Source organism: Mustelus asterias, chromosome 9 (assembly GCF_964213995.1).
Source record: "Mustelus asterias chromosome 9, sMusAst1.hap1.1, whole genome shotgun sequence".
Taxonomy (NCBI): Eukaryota; Metazoa; Chordata; class Chondrichthyes; order Carcharhiniformes; family Triakidae; genus Mustelus; species Mustelus asterias.
In genome coordinates, this window is record NC_135809.1 from 22,119,209 (window position 1) to 22,131,653 (window position 12,445).

General features: G+C 43.4%; 1 protein-coding gene across 1 annotated transcript; it reads right to left on the reverse strand.

Annotated features, from left to right (window-relative positions):
• Positions 1-346: 346 nt before the first annotated feature.
• On the reverse strand, positions 347-2,365 carry myf6 (myogenic factor 6). Its single transcript, XM_078219795.1, has 3 exons — positions 1,598-2,365; positions 1,376-1,472; positions 347-865 (listed from the first exon to the last, which is right to left on the reverse strand). The coding sequence occupies exons 1-3, from the start codon at positions 2,234-2,236 to the stop codon at positions 750-752; spliced, it is 852 nt and encodes a 283-aa protein (XP_078075921.1). The 5' UTR covers positions 2,237-2,365; the 3' UTR covers positions 347-749.
• Between the last annotated feature and the right edge of the window lie 10,080 nt (positions 2,366-12,445).

Here is a 12,445-nt window from a genome sequence, read left to right on the forward strand (position 1 = left end):
CGGTTGGCAGAGGCTGGCAGTGCAATAAACTAAACACAGAACAGCAAATGCTTTACGAAAACAGTCCAGAAACAGGTCACTGAGTTCCATACTAAAAATAGATCATTTTGCAACCAGAACTTCGAATAGTTGTGTTTTTCCAAAGTGTCATCCGTCAACATCTGAAACCAGCTCAGATGATTCAATACGCTTTTGCAACGCTGTACTGGAGTTTGGGAGAGTTGTATTACAGATAAACGTACAGTGGAGTTGACTCCACGCTGACATTATACTGGTGAATCTTTTTCGTTCAGCGCCCCCTCAGGAAATGGACGCGGAACACGGCGCCCAGACATTAAAAAAAACATTGAATAAAGAATTTTTATTCCGTTTTTACAATAAAGGCTAAACATAGATTGCTTTAAACACAAACAAAAATATATCGTATAAAATTACGAAACTTCTTGCGGGATATATTGCGAGCGGACCTGTTCTTTACAAACATATTTACAACTTACTTACGGCACTCAGAGCTTTGCTTTAGAATGAATCTTGGTCAAACAAATCGATTAACATTTTTTGGCCTTTTTCTTTATCTTCAGGGAATGATTTTTTTTCCAAAAATCGACACAGTCAAACAGTATTAATGTATATAGTCTAGGTACAACACGGCAAAAAAGGTTATTAATGGGCAGCAGGCAAGTACAGCTATGGCGAACAGTCACCACAGAATCAATCTAGTTCAAGCTAAGCATTTGTAACAAATCAGATTACTTTGCATTGGAGTCCTGGCTGTATAATGTGGTGGCCTCGTCCGTTGAGATACTGTCTACTATTGAGCTCAGGAAGTGAAGGCTGCTGGTGCCCGATGATTCCGAACTATTTCCTGATCAAAAATAAGACAAAACAAGGCAAGAGGGCAGAAGTTAATGATGTCAGTCAGAATCTGCTGCCTTTGTATCAATTCTATTGAAGAAGAACCGAGGCTCCACCGCCCCTGTCTCTTCACAAACCCACCCAACCCCTGGAAGACACAAGCTCTGATTGCAACCCTGGTCTGAAAGACGTGCTGGTTAGGTGCATTGACCCGAACAGGCGCCGGACTGTGGCGACTAGGGGGAATTTTACAGTAACTTCATTGCAGTATTAATGTAAGCCTTACTTGTGACTAATAAATAAACTTGAACTCTAAAACGCAGAGAGACTTTTCTCAAGAACTTGATTCCGATTTTTTTAAATGTAAATTTTACGCGGTAACAAAAGACACGTTGATATTTTAACTAATTATGGGCTGGTGGACCCCTACGAGTTCTGTGGACGCACTAACTGTAACCTCATTAAAAAAATGTTAATTTCTATGGATGGATTGCTTAACGGTTGGCAGAAGAGTATTTACCGTCTTTGTGGAGTTTATTGGGGATATTCGAATGGTCAGAGAGATTCCCCCATTCTGAAGGGCAGCTGGCTGTTCCCCAGCAATCTGTACTGGTTACCTGTGGAGAAATGTGGAAGGGATTAGATATCAGAGTCCTTGGAACATGGCTGTGTAAATGGACAGATGCAGCACTCGCTGGGTGAAGGGGGGGGGATGTCTTTCCCCCCATTGAGTGTGGCTTACCACTGAGTGGGAGCTCTTGCAGCCGCTGCTCGGGTCCACATTCTCCTGCATCTTGTCCTGCTGGTCAAAGCTTTGGAGCAGATCCTGGAGTTTCTCGATGTAGTGAATGGCACTGCGGAGGATCTCCACTTTGGGCAGCCTCTGGTTGGGGTTCGGCACCGTCCTGCGTTTCAACGCCTCGAAAGCCTCGTTGATCTTTTTGAGCCGCCTCCTCTCGCGGAGGGTGGCCGCCTTCCTGCGGTCGGTGGTGGCCGATTTCCTCTTGCAGGCTTTGCAAGCCCAGATGAGGCACTGACCGGGGCAGTGCGACTTGAGGCCGGCCGGAGCGTACACGTGCTCCTCCCCGCCGCTGTCACAGCTCGGCTCGGCTTGGCTGGCATCTCCGACCGGGGACAGACCGTCCTCGCTCCCCGGGTAGAGGGGGGACACTCCGGGCCCGTCCAAGTGTGGGAAAACCAGGTTTTCACTGACCAGATACCGCTGGTCGTGGTAATAAAAGGGGTTGGTTTCAAATACCTCCATCATTGTCGATCCTTGTCGCTTTTTGCGAATATGTGTGGGAGAGATTGCAGAGGGGTCTAGATGGCATTTAAACAGTTGGATGACAAGTTCCTGTGCTATATATATACATACATACATATATATATAGAAGCAGGTGAAATTCTATCCAACATTTAGCTGTCGCAGTACATCAACCTCTCAAGACTTGTCTTAGAGAGCTGCCTGACCGCTCGCATTATTACAGCCATTCTATTTTAGAAACGCTACTAAGACACTTTCATGGTTTCTTCTGTGATAACCGAGTGTTGCCTTTACCTCCGGGAGATAATCTCTTCAGCGTTGAAGATTTCCTTTCAATGTTCTGTCGGTTTCAGTCCGAATAAACTGGGCTATTTTCTGCCTTGCTCTGTTAGCCTGTCAAGTAAATACTTGCCGCTGAGAATTTCTGTTTCTATCCTAACGGGGTATTTAGTTAATATCACTTGGGAAATATACACTGCTTTTAGATTTGATGCCGCGCAAGTGTTAAACGGCCTGAGATGTCTCAGCAGTTGGAGGATCCCAGAGCAAAGAGGAAAATCCAGGTATGTTTAGGTATCTCTTTGATCAAGAGGCAGAAATCAGTGAGATCGCATAATGTGGGAAGGCAATTTTAGACCAACTGCTGGAATGAATGGAATCTGATTTTGCCCGAATGTAATTTTATAATGAGGTACATCAGATATATATACATATAAAAAGTTTTGTCCTTGAGTATTTGTCAAAATTAAATTGCCCTTTGGGCTTGATCGTGATTTAAACACAGCGATCTGGAAAATAAGATCAGTGTAGTTCGTTACATTGTAACGCAAACCCCATTTTCTCCATCATTTGTGACACTGAAATATGTTTGTGTTGTTGTGGAGATGTCGGCGTTGGACTGGGGTGAACACAGTAAGAAGTCTCACAACACCAGGTTAAAATCCAACAGGTTTATTTGGCATCACTATATTTGTGTTGAATTGTGGACGATGATTCTTTACTATAGATGTGTATATGTAATGCATCTACGACAATTATTACTGGTAATTCATTGGGAAGGAAATATCTTCCTCTTTCAGGCCCCTGAATTAAATTCAATATCATTCTGTCAGAAATGCAAATTCGATGATTGTTACATTTAAAAAATTGTGAACATACGGACATAGCCCGCTCTGTTATTCGATAAGATTATGGTTGATCTGTTTGTGTCCATTTTTTTTAATGATATGGAGCTGCCGGCATCTGGTGTTAACCTGATTAACCTGGTGTTGTTAAACTTCTTACATTTTTTTTAATGTCATAGAATCATGGAATCATAGCAATGGCCTACAGTACAGAAGGAGGCCATTCGGCCCATCGAGCCTGCACCGACAACAATCCCACTATGTCACAAGGCATAATTGTACATTGAGTTGCCCTGGGACACGAAGCAGACGGTTATCAATCATGGTAATTCTCCAATGTATTGCACCTATCTAGCAAAGAACAAAATACAATGATCTGGTGGAAGCCGCACCGAGCGAATTAGATTTGGGAGAGCTGTGTTATTGTGGATGGTTCAGATACATCTTTCTTGCTGGCAGGTGCTCGCGAACCTGTGTACATTTGTTCACTGATAAACAGCCACGACTGAAAAAAAGAGCCAACAGCCGACTCCGTTGAACATTGGACAACACCGAAGAGAGGACCTTCACCTAGCAAGCATTTAACGCTGAGTGCTAACCACTCTGCCACTGAGAGTTAAACACACTGCCTTGACATTGGGCAGCAACCCGCCATGCGTTGTTAAGATCAGCCTCACTGTTAGCGAATGCGGTTCTCTGCTAATGCTCTTTTCATCTCAATTCGATCCAGGTAATGATCTGGATCGAAAAGTAACGGCGAATAAAATGCTAATCAAATGCAATAAGTTATGATTTATATATCTTCATGATTTATAAACTCTCCCTCTTAGTACAGGAATCAATGACCAGGGGGCATGGATTTAAGGTAAGGAGCAGGGGGTTTTGAGGGGATCTGAGGAAAATCTTTTTCACCCAAAGGGTGGTGGGAATGTGGAAAGAGTGGTAGAGGCAGGGACCCTCACAACATTCAGGAAGTATTTAGATGAGCATTTGAAATGCCATGGCATACAAGGCTACGGACCACGAGCTAGAAAATTGGATCAGAATAGATTGGTGCTTGATGGCATGCACAGATACGATGGGCTGAAGGGCCTCCTTTTCTGTGGTGAAACTCTATAGGCGGGATTTTACGGCCTCGCTCAATCCAAGACTGGAAAATCCCACCCGAAGTCAACGGACCTTCCCATTGTCCGCCCCTTGCCTGCTTCAATTCCTGTGATGGATGGTAGAATTCTGGAAAATGACTCTATGACTCACAGCAATATGGTAGCACAGTGCTTAGCACTGCTGCCTCACAGTACCAAGGACCAGGGTCCAATTCCTGGCTTGGGTCACTGTCTGTGTGGAGTCTGCACGTTCTCCCCGTATCTGCGTGGGTTTCCTCCGGGTGCTCTGGTTTCCTCCCACAGTCTGAAAGACATGCTGGTTAGGTACATTGGCCATGCTAAATTCTCTCTCAGTGTACCTGAACAGGCACCGGAGTGTGGCAACTAGGAGATTTTTACAGTAGCTTCATTGCAGTGTTAATGTAAGCCTACTTGTGACTAGTAAATAAACTTTTATTTTAATTATGGGATCAATCATTTTAATGAGATACGGGTAATATTCCGTTTCAAGGCTTCATTTTTTTCATGTTGATGTAGTTAGGAGAGTAGGAGTGCAAAGAGAAGACAACAAAAATATACTTAATTTTCTGTTCATTTCTGTTGAACACCAAGAAATGCTGCACCTGAAGAGGACAGGTGTGACAACTCTATAAAGGGCTTCAGTAGTCCATGACAAAGATGCATCATCAGCTTCAGAGGGTAACTAGGAGTGAGCAACAAACACGGTCTTGCCAATATCATCCTAAGGACAAATTAAATGTCTTTGATGTTGAGAGGAAAGGGGGATTGTGTGAACTAAGGAGCTCCACACTTTGGGGATCTTCCAAAGAAGCTTGCCTTTCTGTATAATTTTATTGCTTTACTTTTCTGTAAAATATATCACGGTGAGGCAATGCTGAAATCTGCAATGCTACTTGTCTTAAATTGTGTGTGATGTTTCTTCACTCTACATGTAGACATGTATCATCTGTGATGATTATTGATATTAATTAATTAGGAAGGAAATATATTTATCATACTCAGGAATTAAATTCAATACCATTCTGTCATAAATGTAAATTCTGTTATTGTTACCATTTCTTCCAGTGATATTTCATGCTATTTTTAGAGAGATGTTATTAATGCAGAAAGTATGCTGCTGAATTTAAGTCACCATTGCAATATTAGTAATCAATCTGTTCTAGTGTGCTGATGCCAGTGCTGGGTAACTGGCTGTGGATAGGCAATGTTTTAACATCTTTGTAGGCAATCTTTGCACGTAATGCAATGTTTCTGAAAATTGAAAGTAACTTTACCATCCATGCAGCACAAAGAACAAAGTTGGGGATTCATCATAGAATCCCTACAGTGCAGAAGGAAGTCATTCAGCCCATCATGTCTGCACCACCTCTCTGATAGAGGCCCTATCCCCGTAACCTCATGTTTTTACCCCACTAATCCCCCTAACATACACATTTTGGTATACTAAGGGGCAATTTGGCATGGACAATCCTCCCAATCTGCACCAGACCACCTGGAGGAAACCCACGCAGATACTGGGAGAATATGCAAACTCCATACAGTCACCCAAGGTCAGAATCAACTTGGGTCACTGGTGCTGTGAGGCTGCCATTCTAGGGATAGTCAAACTAAGAAGAGAGAGAGTTAAGATTCAAAACTTCAGAGCTAAGGAATATTAAAACCAGGAAAGTTCTGACTTGAGATAGCTAAGATACTAACAATGCTTGTGTTCAACTGAGAGTTTACAGCCGTGGGATAGTTGGAAGAGATTTGAAGGGAAAACATTGCCAGAAGTAAATGGAACGCCTGAGAAATCTCAACCCTTATGCAACACTTCGATGCAGTGTTCAGAGCAAATAATTAATCTTCCAGCCTTTGGTAAGTACCAAGCATTTGGTAAGTTATTGACGGTGTAAGGCAAATGGGAGGAAAAGGAAATTTGAGTTAAATGGTTGATTCTAGAGAGTATTGTTCATTGTATTTTTAATATCTTTATTGTAGCTCACTTTTCAAGATGGAATGTAGTTTTTGTTATTTATATTTTTTATTTGTCATTTTGTAAAATTCTTTGATTTAAACTGTGAATGTTGTGGCTTCATTCTGTTAATAAATATCTGGGTTTTCAGATTTCCAGACAAAAAAATTAAAACCATTCCAGGTCTCAACTGCGATCAGAACCATTGCGAAAAGAAAAGAACCAAAGTAATCAGTGGGAGCTAAGAATCACTTTGGACTAATTTCAGGAAAATTGAATGACTACTTAAAGGATAGAGTAACGTTTGACTGTGAAATATGTTTATTTCAGTGGTGCTAATATAAAAGTGTGGAGTATGTATTCTGTTTTATGGTTTAAAGTATTAGTTGTTCATGAAGATAGTGCTTATTCATAGAACTTCTGGTCTTTTGCTACAGTAAAAGTCTTAAAACATGATAATTATTTTGTTGTTCTTTCAGCTATTAATTTGATTTGATTTATTGATTTGATTTGATTTATTATTGTCACCTGTATTGGGATACAGTGAAAAGTAGGCTGAGATTCATCCGGCCCGCTGCACTGCACGAGCAGTGCACGAGCAGTGCAGTGGGCTGGAAGACAACAGCGAGGGAGCCTTTAGTGAGGTTTGCGACAGACGTCCAGCCAGTCGCGAGTCTCCAGGCTGCTTTTTTTGTAGTGTAATTAGCTCTGTGCTGATTATCACATGGAAATTGATATTTCCATATGATTAGCATACCCGGGACGTTACTTTCTGGGCCCATGAGCATCTCTCCCCCGCTCCCCACTGGGAGTGGCTCCCATCAGGAGGGGTTACAACAGCTCCCTAGTAATGGGGAACAGGCGGACTCAGCACACTGGTGGAGACAGAGGCCATTGAAAACCACCCAGGAGGTTGAGGGCAAGGAGAGTGCCGAGCAGTGCCAGCCTGGCAGTGCTAGCCTGGTACCCTGGCACTGCCCACCAGACACCAGGCACTGCCAAGGCATTGGGACCAGAGAGCACAGCGCATACTGAGGAGTGGGGCCTATTGGGACACAATCGGTTGGGGGGGGGGTGGTGGGGGGGACCCGATGCCACTCTAATGCAGGATCAGTGGGAGAGGGAGGGAGGAGGCAATTGGGGCGGGCCATAGGGAGAAGGGGGTTATTGGACATGGTCATCAGGGTGGGGGGGGGGGGGGGGGGAGTGTCAGGGCTAGCCTAGGGGGGAGATCAGGGTTGGCGGGGGGGGGGGGGGGGGGAGATCAGGGTTGGTCATGGGGCAGGAAATTGGGACTGGCCTGGGGGTGGGCCCAGTAGGCCAGTCAAGGGGATTGGGGGGGGGCGGTCAGAAGGACAGTGATCAGGGGAGTTGGGAAGGCCATTAATCAGAGGCCAGCGATCGGGAGGCCGGCAATGGTGGGGGGGAGGGGAGGGGGGGGGAGGGGGGGAAGGGGGGGGGGGGTGCTCTGCCCATGCACCAATCTCTGCACTGACAGATCAGTGCAATCCATTGGCCTGCTCAACGCTCTGCTGCCAGCCTCTCAGGTGGGATGAGGCCCCACCCCCTTCTTTTCAGAGTGAATCACGCTGAGGCACTCTGCATTGCTCAGTGTTGGAGATTTGTTCTGGTAAGTATGCCCAATAAGCGGGCGGGAAATATCCCCCTTTTTATGGCCGTTGGACACTTAGTTTTGGGAGAATCCTGCCATGTTGTTTCTTGGGCACTATACAGACAAAACGGCATTCATCGAGTACAGAGTGGAGAAGAAATATATGGTAGGTCCATTCAAAAGTCTGATGGCAGCAGGGAAGAAGCTGTTCTTGAGTCGGTCAGTACGTGACCTCAGATTTTTGTATCCTTTTCCCAGCAGGAGAAGGTGGAAGAGAGTATGCTTGGGATGCATGTGCTCCTTATGCTGGCTGCTTTTCTGAGGCAGCAGGAAGTATGGATGGAGTCAATGGCCGAAAGGCTGCTTTGCGTGATGGACTGGGCTACATTCATAATCCTTTGTAGTTTTTTGCTTTCTTGGTCAGAGGAGGAGCCATACCAAGCTGTGATACACCCGGAAAGGGTGCTTTCTATGGTGCATCTGTAGAAATTGGCGAGAGTTGTAGCGGACATGCCAAATTTATTTGAATTTCTTTCTAAAAGTTAGCAGTCTCTATGGATATTGTAACACTAGACTATTAATCTGAAGATGTTAATTCAAATACCATTGTGGCAGTTGGGGAATTTGAATTCAGCTGATTAAATAAATCTGGAGTTGAAAAACTAGTATCAGTAATGTTGACTCGGGAACCACTGGATTGTTGTAAAATCTCATTGGGTTCACTAGTGCCCTTTACGGAAGGAAACCGGTCATCTTTATTCTGTCTGGTCTTTAAGTGACTCCAGACCCACAGCAATGCAGCTGGATCTTAACTGTCTTCTGAGATGATCTATAAACCACTTGTACCAAAACCACTATGAAAAACTATAATCCACTACGGACTGCAATAGTTCAAGAAGGCAGTTCAACACTGTCTTATCAAGGACAATTAGGGATAGCCAATAAATACAGTGAACCCACAGCCCTTGTATCTACCTCTTCAAAAAAATCTATTTTCCCTCAATCACCTCCCCATTCCTTTAACTATTCTTTTACTTTTTCTATGTTGTTGTAAAAAGGTGCTCTGCTTAAATTAGCTGGCGCATTTGCCCATATGGGGACAATGGCTAAAATTCTTATTGTAACTTATGGCTGTGAGTTGTTTTTTTTCCCCCTGCTAGGTTCGTATGTATTTAGGATGTGATTATTGAGACTTGGAGAAATGCAAATAACCAGAATAGCCATCGGTTTAAACTGATCTTGGGCTGTACGCAAAGCGGGAAGTTGCAAATCGGCAGCCTGCTTTACACAGCGTCTGTTGTTCTGTCCAATTGCCTTCAACAGAAAACAAAATTAAGTGTTTTATAAAGTGGCCTGTTGAGTTGCTATCGTCCATATTAAACTACAACCTAAAATGAACCCACCCCTCTCTTTAAATCGATGCAACATCTTCGGTTATTCCCCGATGTGCAATTTGACCATGAACTAAGAAGGAAAAAATGCACGTATCAAATAATCCTACACCAAGTTATTAACTTACTAAAGCCCAGGAACTGATGCCTGAGACAATTGCTGGAACGTGGGCCTGTCCTCATATCCTCCCCTTTCACTTCTCTACCTTCTATGGGAAATTGAAACCCCCGTTCAGTTCTGCACAATTGCCAGTCTTTAGCGAAACTTGGTTAAAATCGAAACGCCTCACCTCCGCTGAGGTCAGTGTCGCCTTGTTCTTTTCAAAATGGTTAATTCCACAATCCAAGATCGCGCATATCGAACACAGATGACGAAGGAGCAGCGCTCCGAAAGCTTATGGTATTGGCTACCAAATAAACCTGTTGGACTTTAACCTGGTGTTGTGAGACTTCTTACTATCTAAAATTGCCAGAAGAAGTGCTGAACACCAAAGAACTGGTCGGATCTGCGTTGTAGTGAAGCAAAGTTCGGAAGAGGCCCCTATCATGGCAAAAAAAAATCAAACCTTGGATTACCTTGCCACAGCACAAACATGATCCAAGTTTGTCACAGGAAATCTGTAACAAAGAGGGGGACTCAAAATTAACTCACCTCTATGTCAGGAACAAACTTTTTAAACAAATAGATGAATGGAAATTGCCCTTCTTTATTATCAAACACAGCAGAAAAAGTTTATACTCGAGGTAGTCGAACTGGCCATGTCATTTCCTGAATGATAGTCCCTGTTTGTGGCCTGGCATTAATGACGAGTGGTTATTTAAAGTTAGTCTTAATAGACTGGGATAACAGTGCATTCAGATGCACACTCACTAAATCTCCTGTGGCAGACGGGGGACACTTAAACCCGTTCAAATCACATTAATTGCCGCTAAGATTCAGCGAAAGTCTAGGAAAAATGAAGATGGGTGGTAAATGAGAAAGAAAGACGGCATTTTATCCCTTTCAGTGATTAGTGACTATCCTAAGACAAAAGTACAAATAACAGGATTTTTAAAAAAAACTCCAAACGTTGGAATTCTAAAACAGTTCCAGCAAATAATGTAAACACAGAGGTATCAACCAGTATTCCGATACAGAAAAGACGGCAAAATACTTCTGAACAGAATAGCTAGACTGGTAATTGTTGCTACAAAATTGTTTGATTGGTTGCCCACATTACCTATCTTCTTTTCCTTGTTGACTTACCAAGATTAATAAAGTCTGAGAATGGCATCAATATCATCAAAACAACGTGGGGTGCGTTTCTTTGTTCTGGGGACGTGGTGATGCTGGCAACATCGCATTTATTGGCCATCTCGAGTTGTCTTTTTTAAGTTTATTTATTAGTGTCAGAAGTAGGCTTATATTAACACTGCAATGACATTTCTGTCGCCACATTCCGGCGCCTGTTCGGGTACACTGAGGGAGAATTTAGCATGGCCAATGCACCTAACCAGCACGTCCTTCGGACTGTGGGAGGAAACCAGAGCGACACGGGATAACGTACTGACTATACACAGTGACCCAAGCCAGCAATCGAACCCAGGTCCTTGGTGCTGTGAGGCAGCAGTGCTAACCACTGAGCTGCCGTGCAGCCCCTTACATTGCTGCAATTCTGGTACTCCCAACACAATGCAACATGGAACAATGACACATCAATATTCTGCCCTTTAAGAATGTTATTTAACCGTCAAAAATTGCTGCCTTGTTTCAGTAAAACTCTTTGAAAGAAATGAAACAACATTGTTGTACGCTTTTCCTCCTGATGCACTCTCAGGACATATACTGTGTGTGGAATGAATGAGAACATCTCTCAACTCTATTTAATATTAATTCAATTTCAGAGCTCATGGTCGTTTCAGGGAGTCTTTCTTTCCTGAAGGTGTGCTATGATTGAGAATTGATAAATGTGCTTTAATGTATCAATCAGCTTTGACCCCATGATATTGTTTCAATGGCCGGCACTGTGTCTTAAATAATAGGTGTGGGAAGCTCTTGGAATATAAAATGTATCAGTACAGTCCGTATACACTGACAACTACCTGGGATCAATGTGCCAGTTCTTCCCAAACTGCTGCCCTTCTCTAGCGCCCCAAATTATTAATCACACCACAGGTACTGAGTTAGAATGTGCAGCTTCGAACCAAACGTCGTTTTATTTATAAAGGCTCTGAATATAAATCCGGTTAATCATGCAATTTTGAGAGCATAAAGTTATTTTGTGAGTAACCATGTCAGACCTACAATTAATCCGGCATCCCACGAATCGGCCATTGTTCAATTTAATCTCAGAAATAGGGAATTTTCGTTGTAAAATGTGTTCGTAAAAGATTGGGCAGTGATCGAAATTTGCACAGCAAGGCACTGGACAACCTATTACTGATCGTTTCTCTATTCCAGCGCCTCTGATTCCAGCCTTTGTGTGACATGGTGGAGTTCTGCTTGAAGATGACCTCGCTTTCCTGCAGACTATCTAATATCACACACACGAGTCAGCTGGGTTCTGTTCTGAAGCGCTCCTGTACAACATGAATACAAATCAACAATCGCTCCATGTAATGCAGCATTTTGAGAACTTCGACTCAATCTGCCGAGGCTGAACAGGTGCAACCCCCGCAGATGCATGCGAGCTTTTCTGTAAAGTGTCACCAATGGGAGTTGATTTGTTTCTGAGCGTAGTAAGACGTTCGCTTCTGCTATTCATGAGTTTACAACTCTCTCCTGCCATATTCTAAGCTTTTTAATCCGGCGCCGGGCAAACGTGGAGGTGATAGTACTGGGAGCCGGTCATTTTGGATTTGCGCTTATGAAGAGTTTCTTTTCAGAGTAAGAGGGCTGGTTTCATTAGATAGTTTTAACACAGCTACTGTGTCTCTCAACTTCAACTCTCCAGAGAGTGACACCAACTGTGCAGTTACTTACTTACACGCACCCATTGTTCTTCTCTCAATGGCACCATTCTGCTAAATTATCAGCTGCTCAAGTCATACGATTTGTATGAGGCGTTTTTTCTGCTAAACTGAAAATGCGAATCAGAGATAAATCTGTAAAGTGAGAGGATCCTTAACACGCGCAGAC

Excerpts from the sequence above, each read along its gene's own strand:
- myf6 (XM_078219795.1), bottom strand. The coding sequence starts at position 2,236 with ATGTATGTATGTATATATATAGCACAGGAACTTGTCATCCAACTGTTT. Across the intron at positions 1,473-1,597 it reads GCAAGAGCTCCCACTCAGTG|GTAACCAGTACAGATTGCTG; the intron begins GTAAGCCACACT and ends ATTTCTCCACAG. Across the intron at positions 866-1,375 it reads CAATAAACTCCACAAAGACG|GAAATAGTTCGGAATCATCG; the intron begins GTAAATACTCTT and ends ATTTTTGATCAG.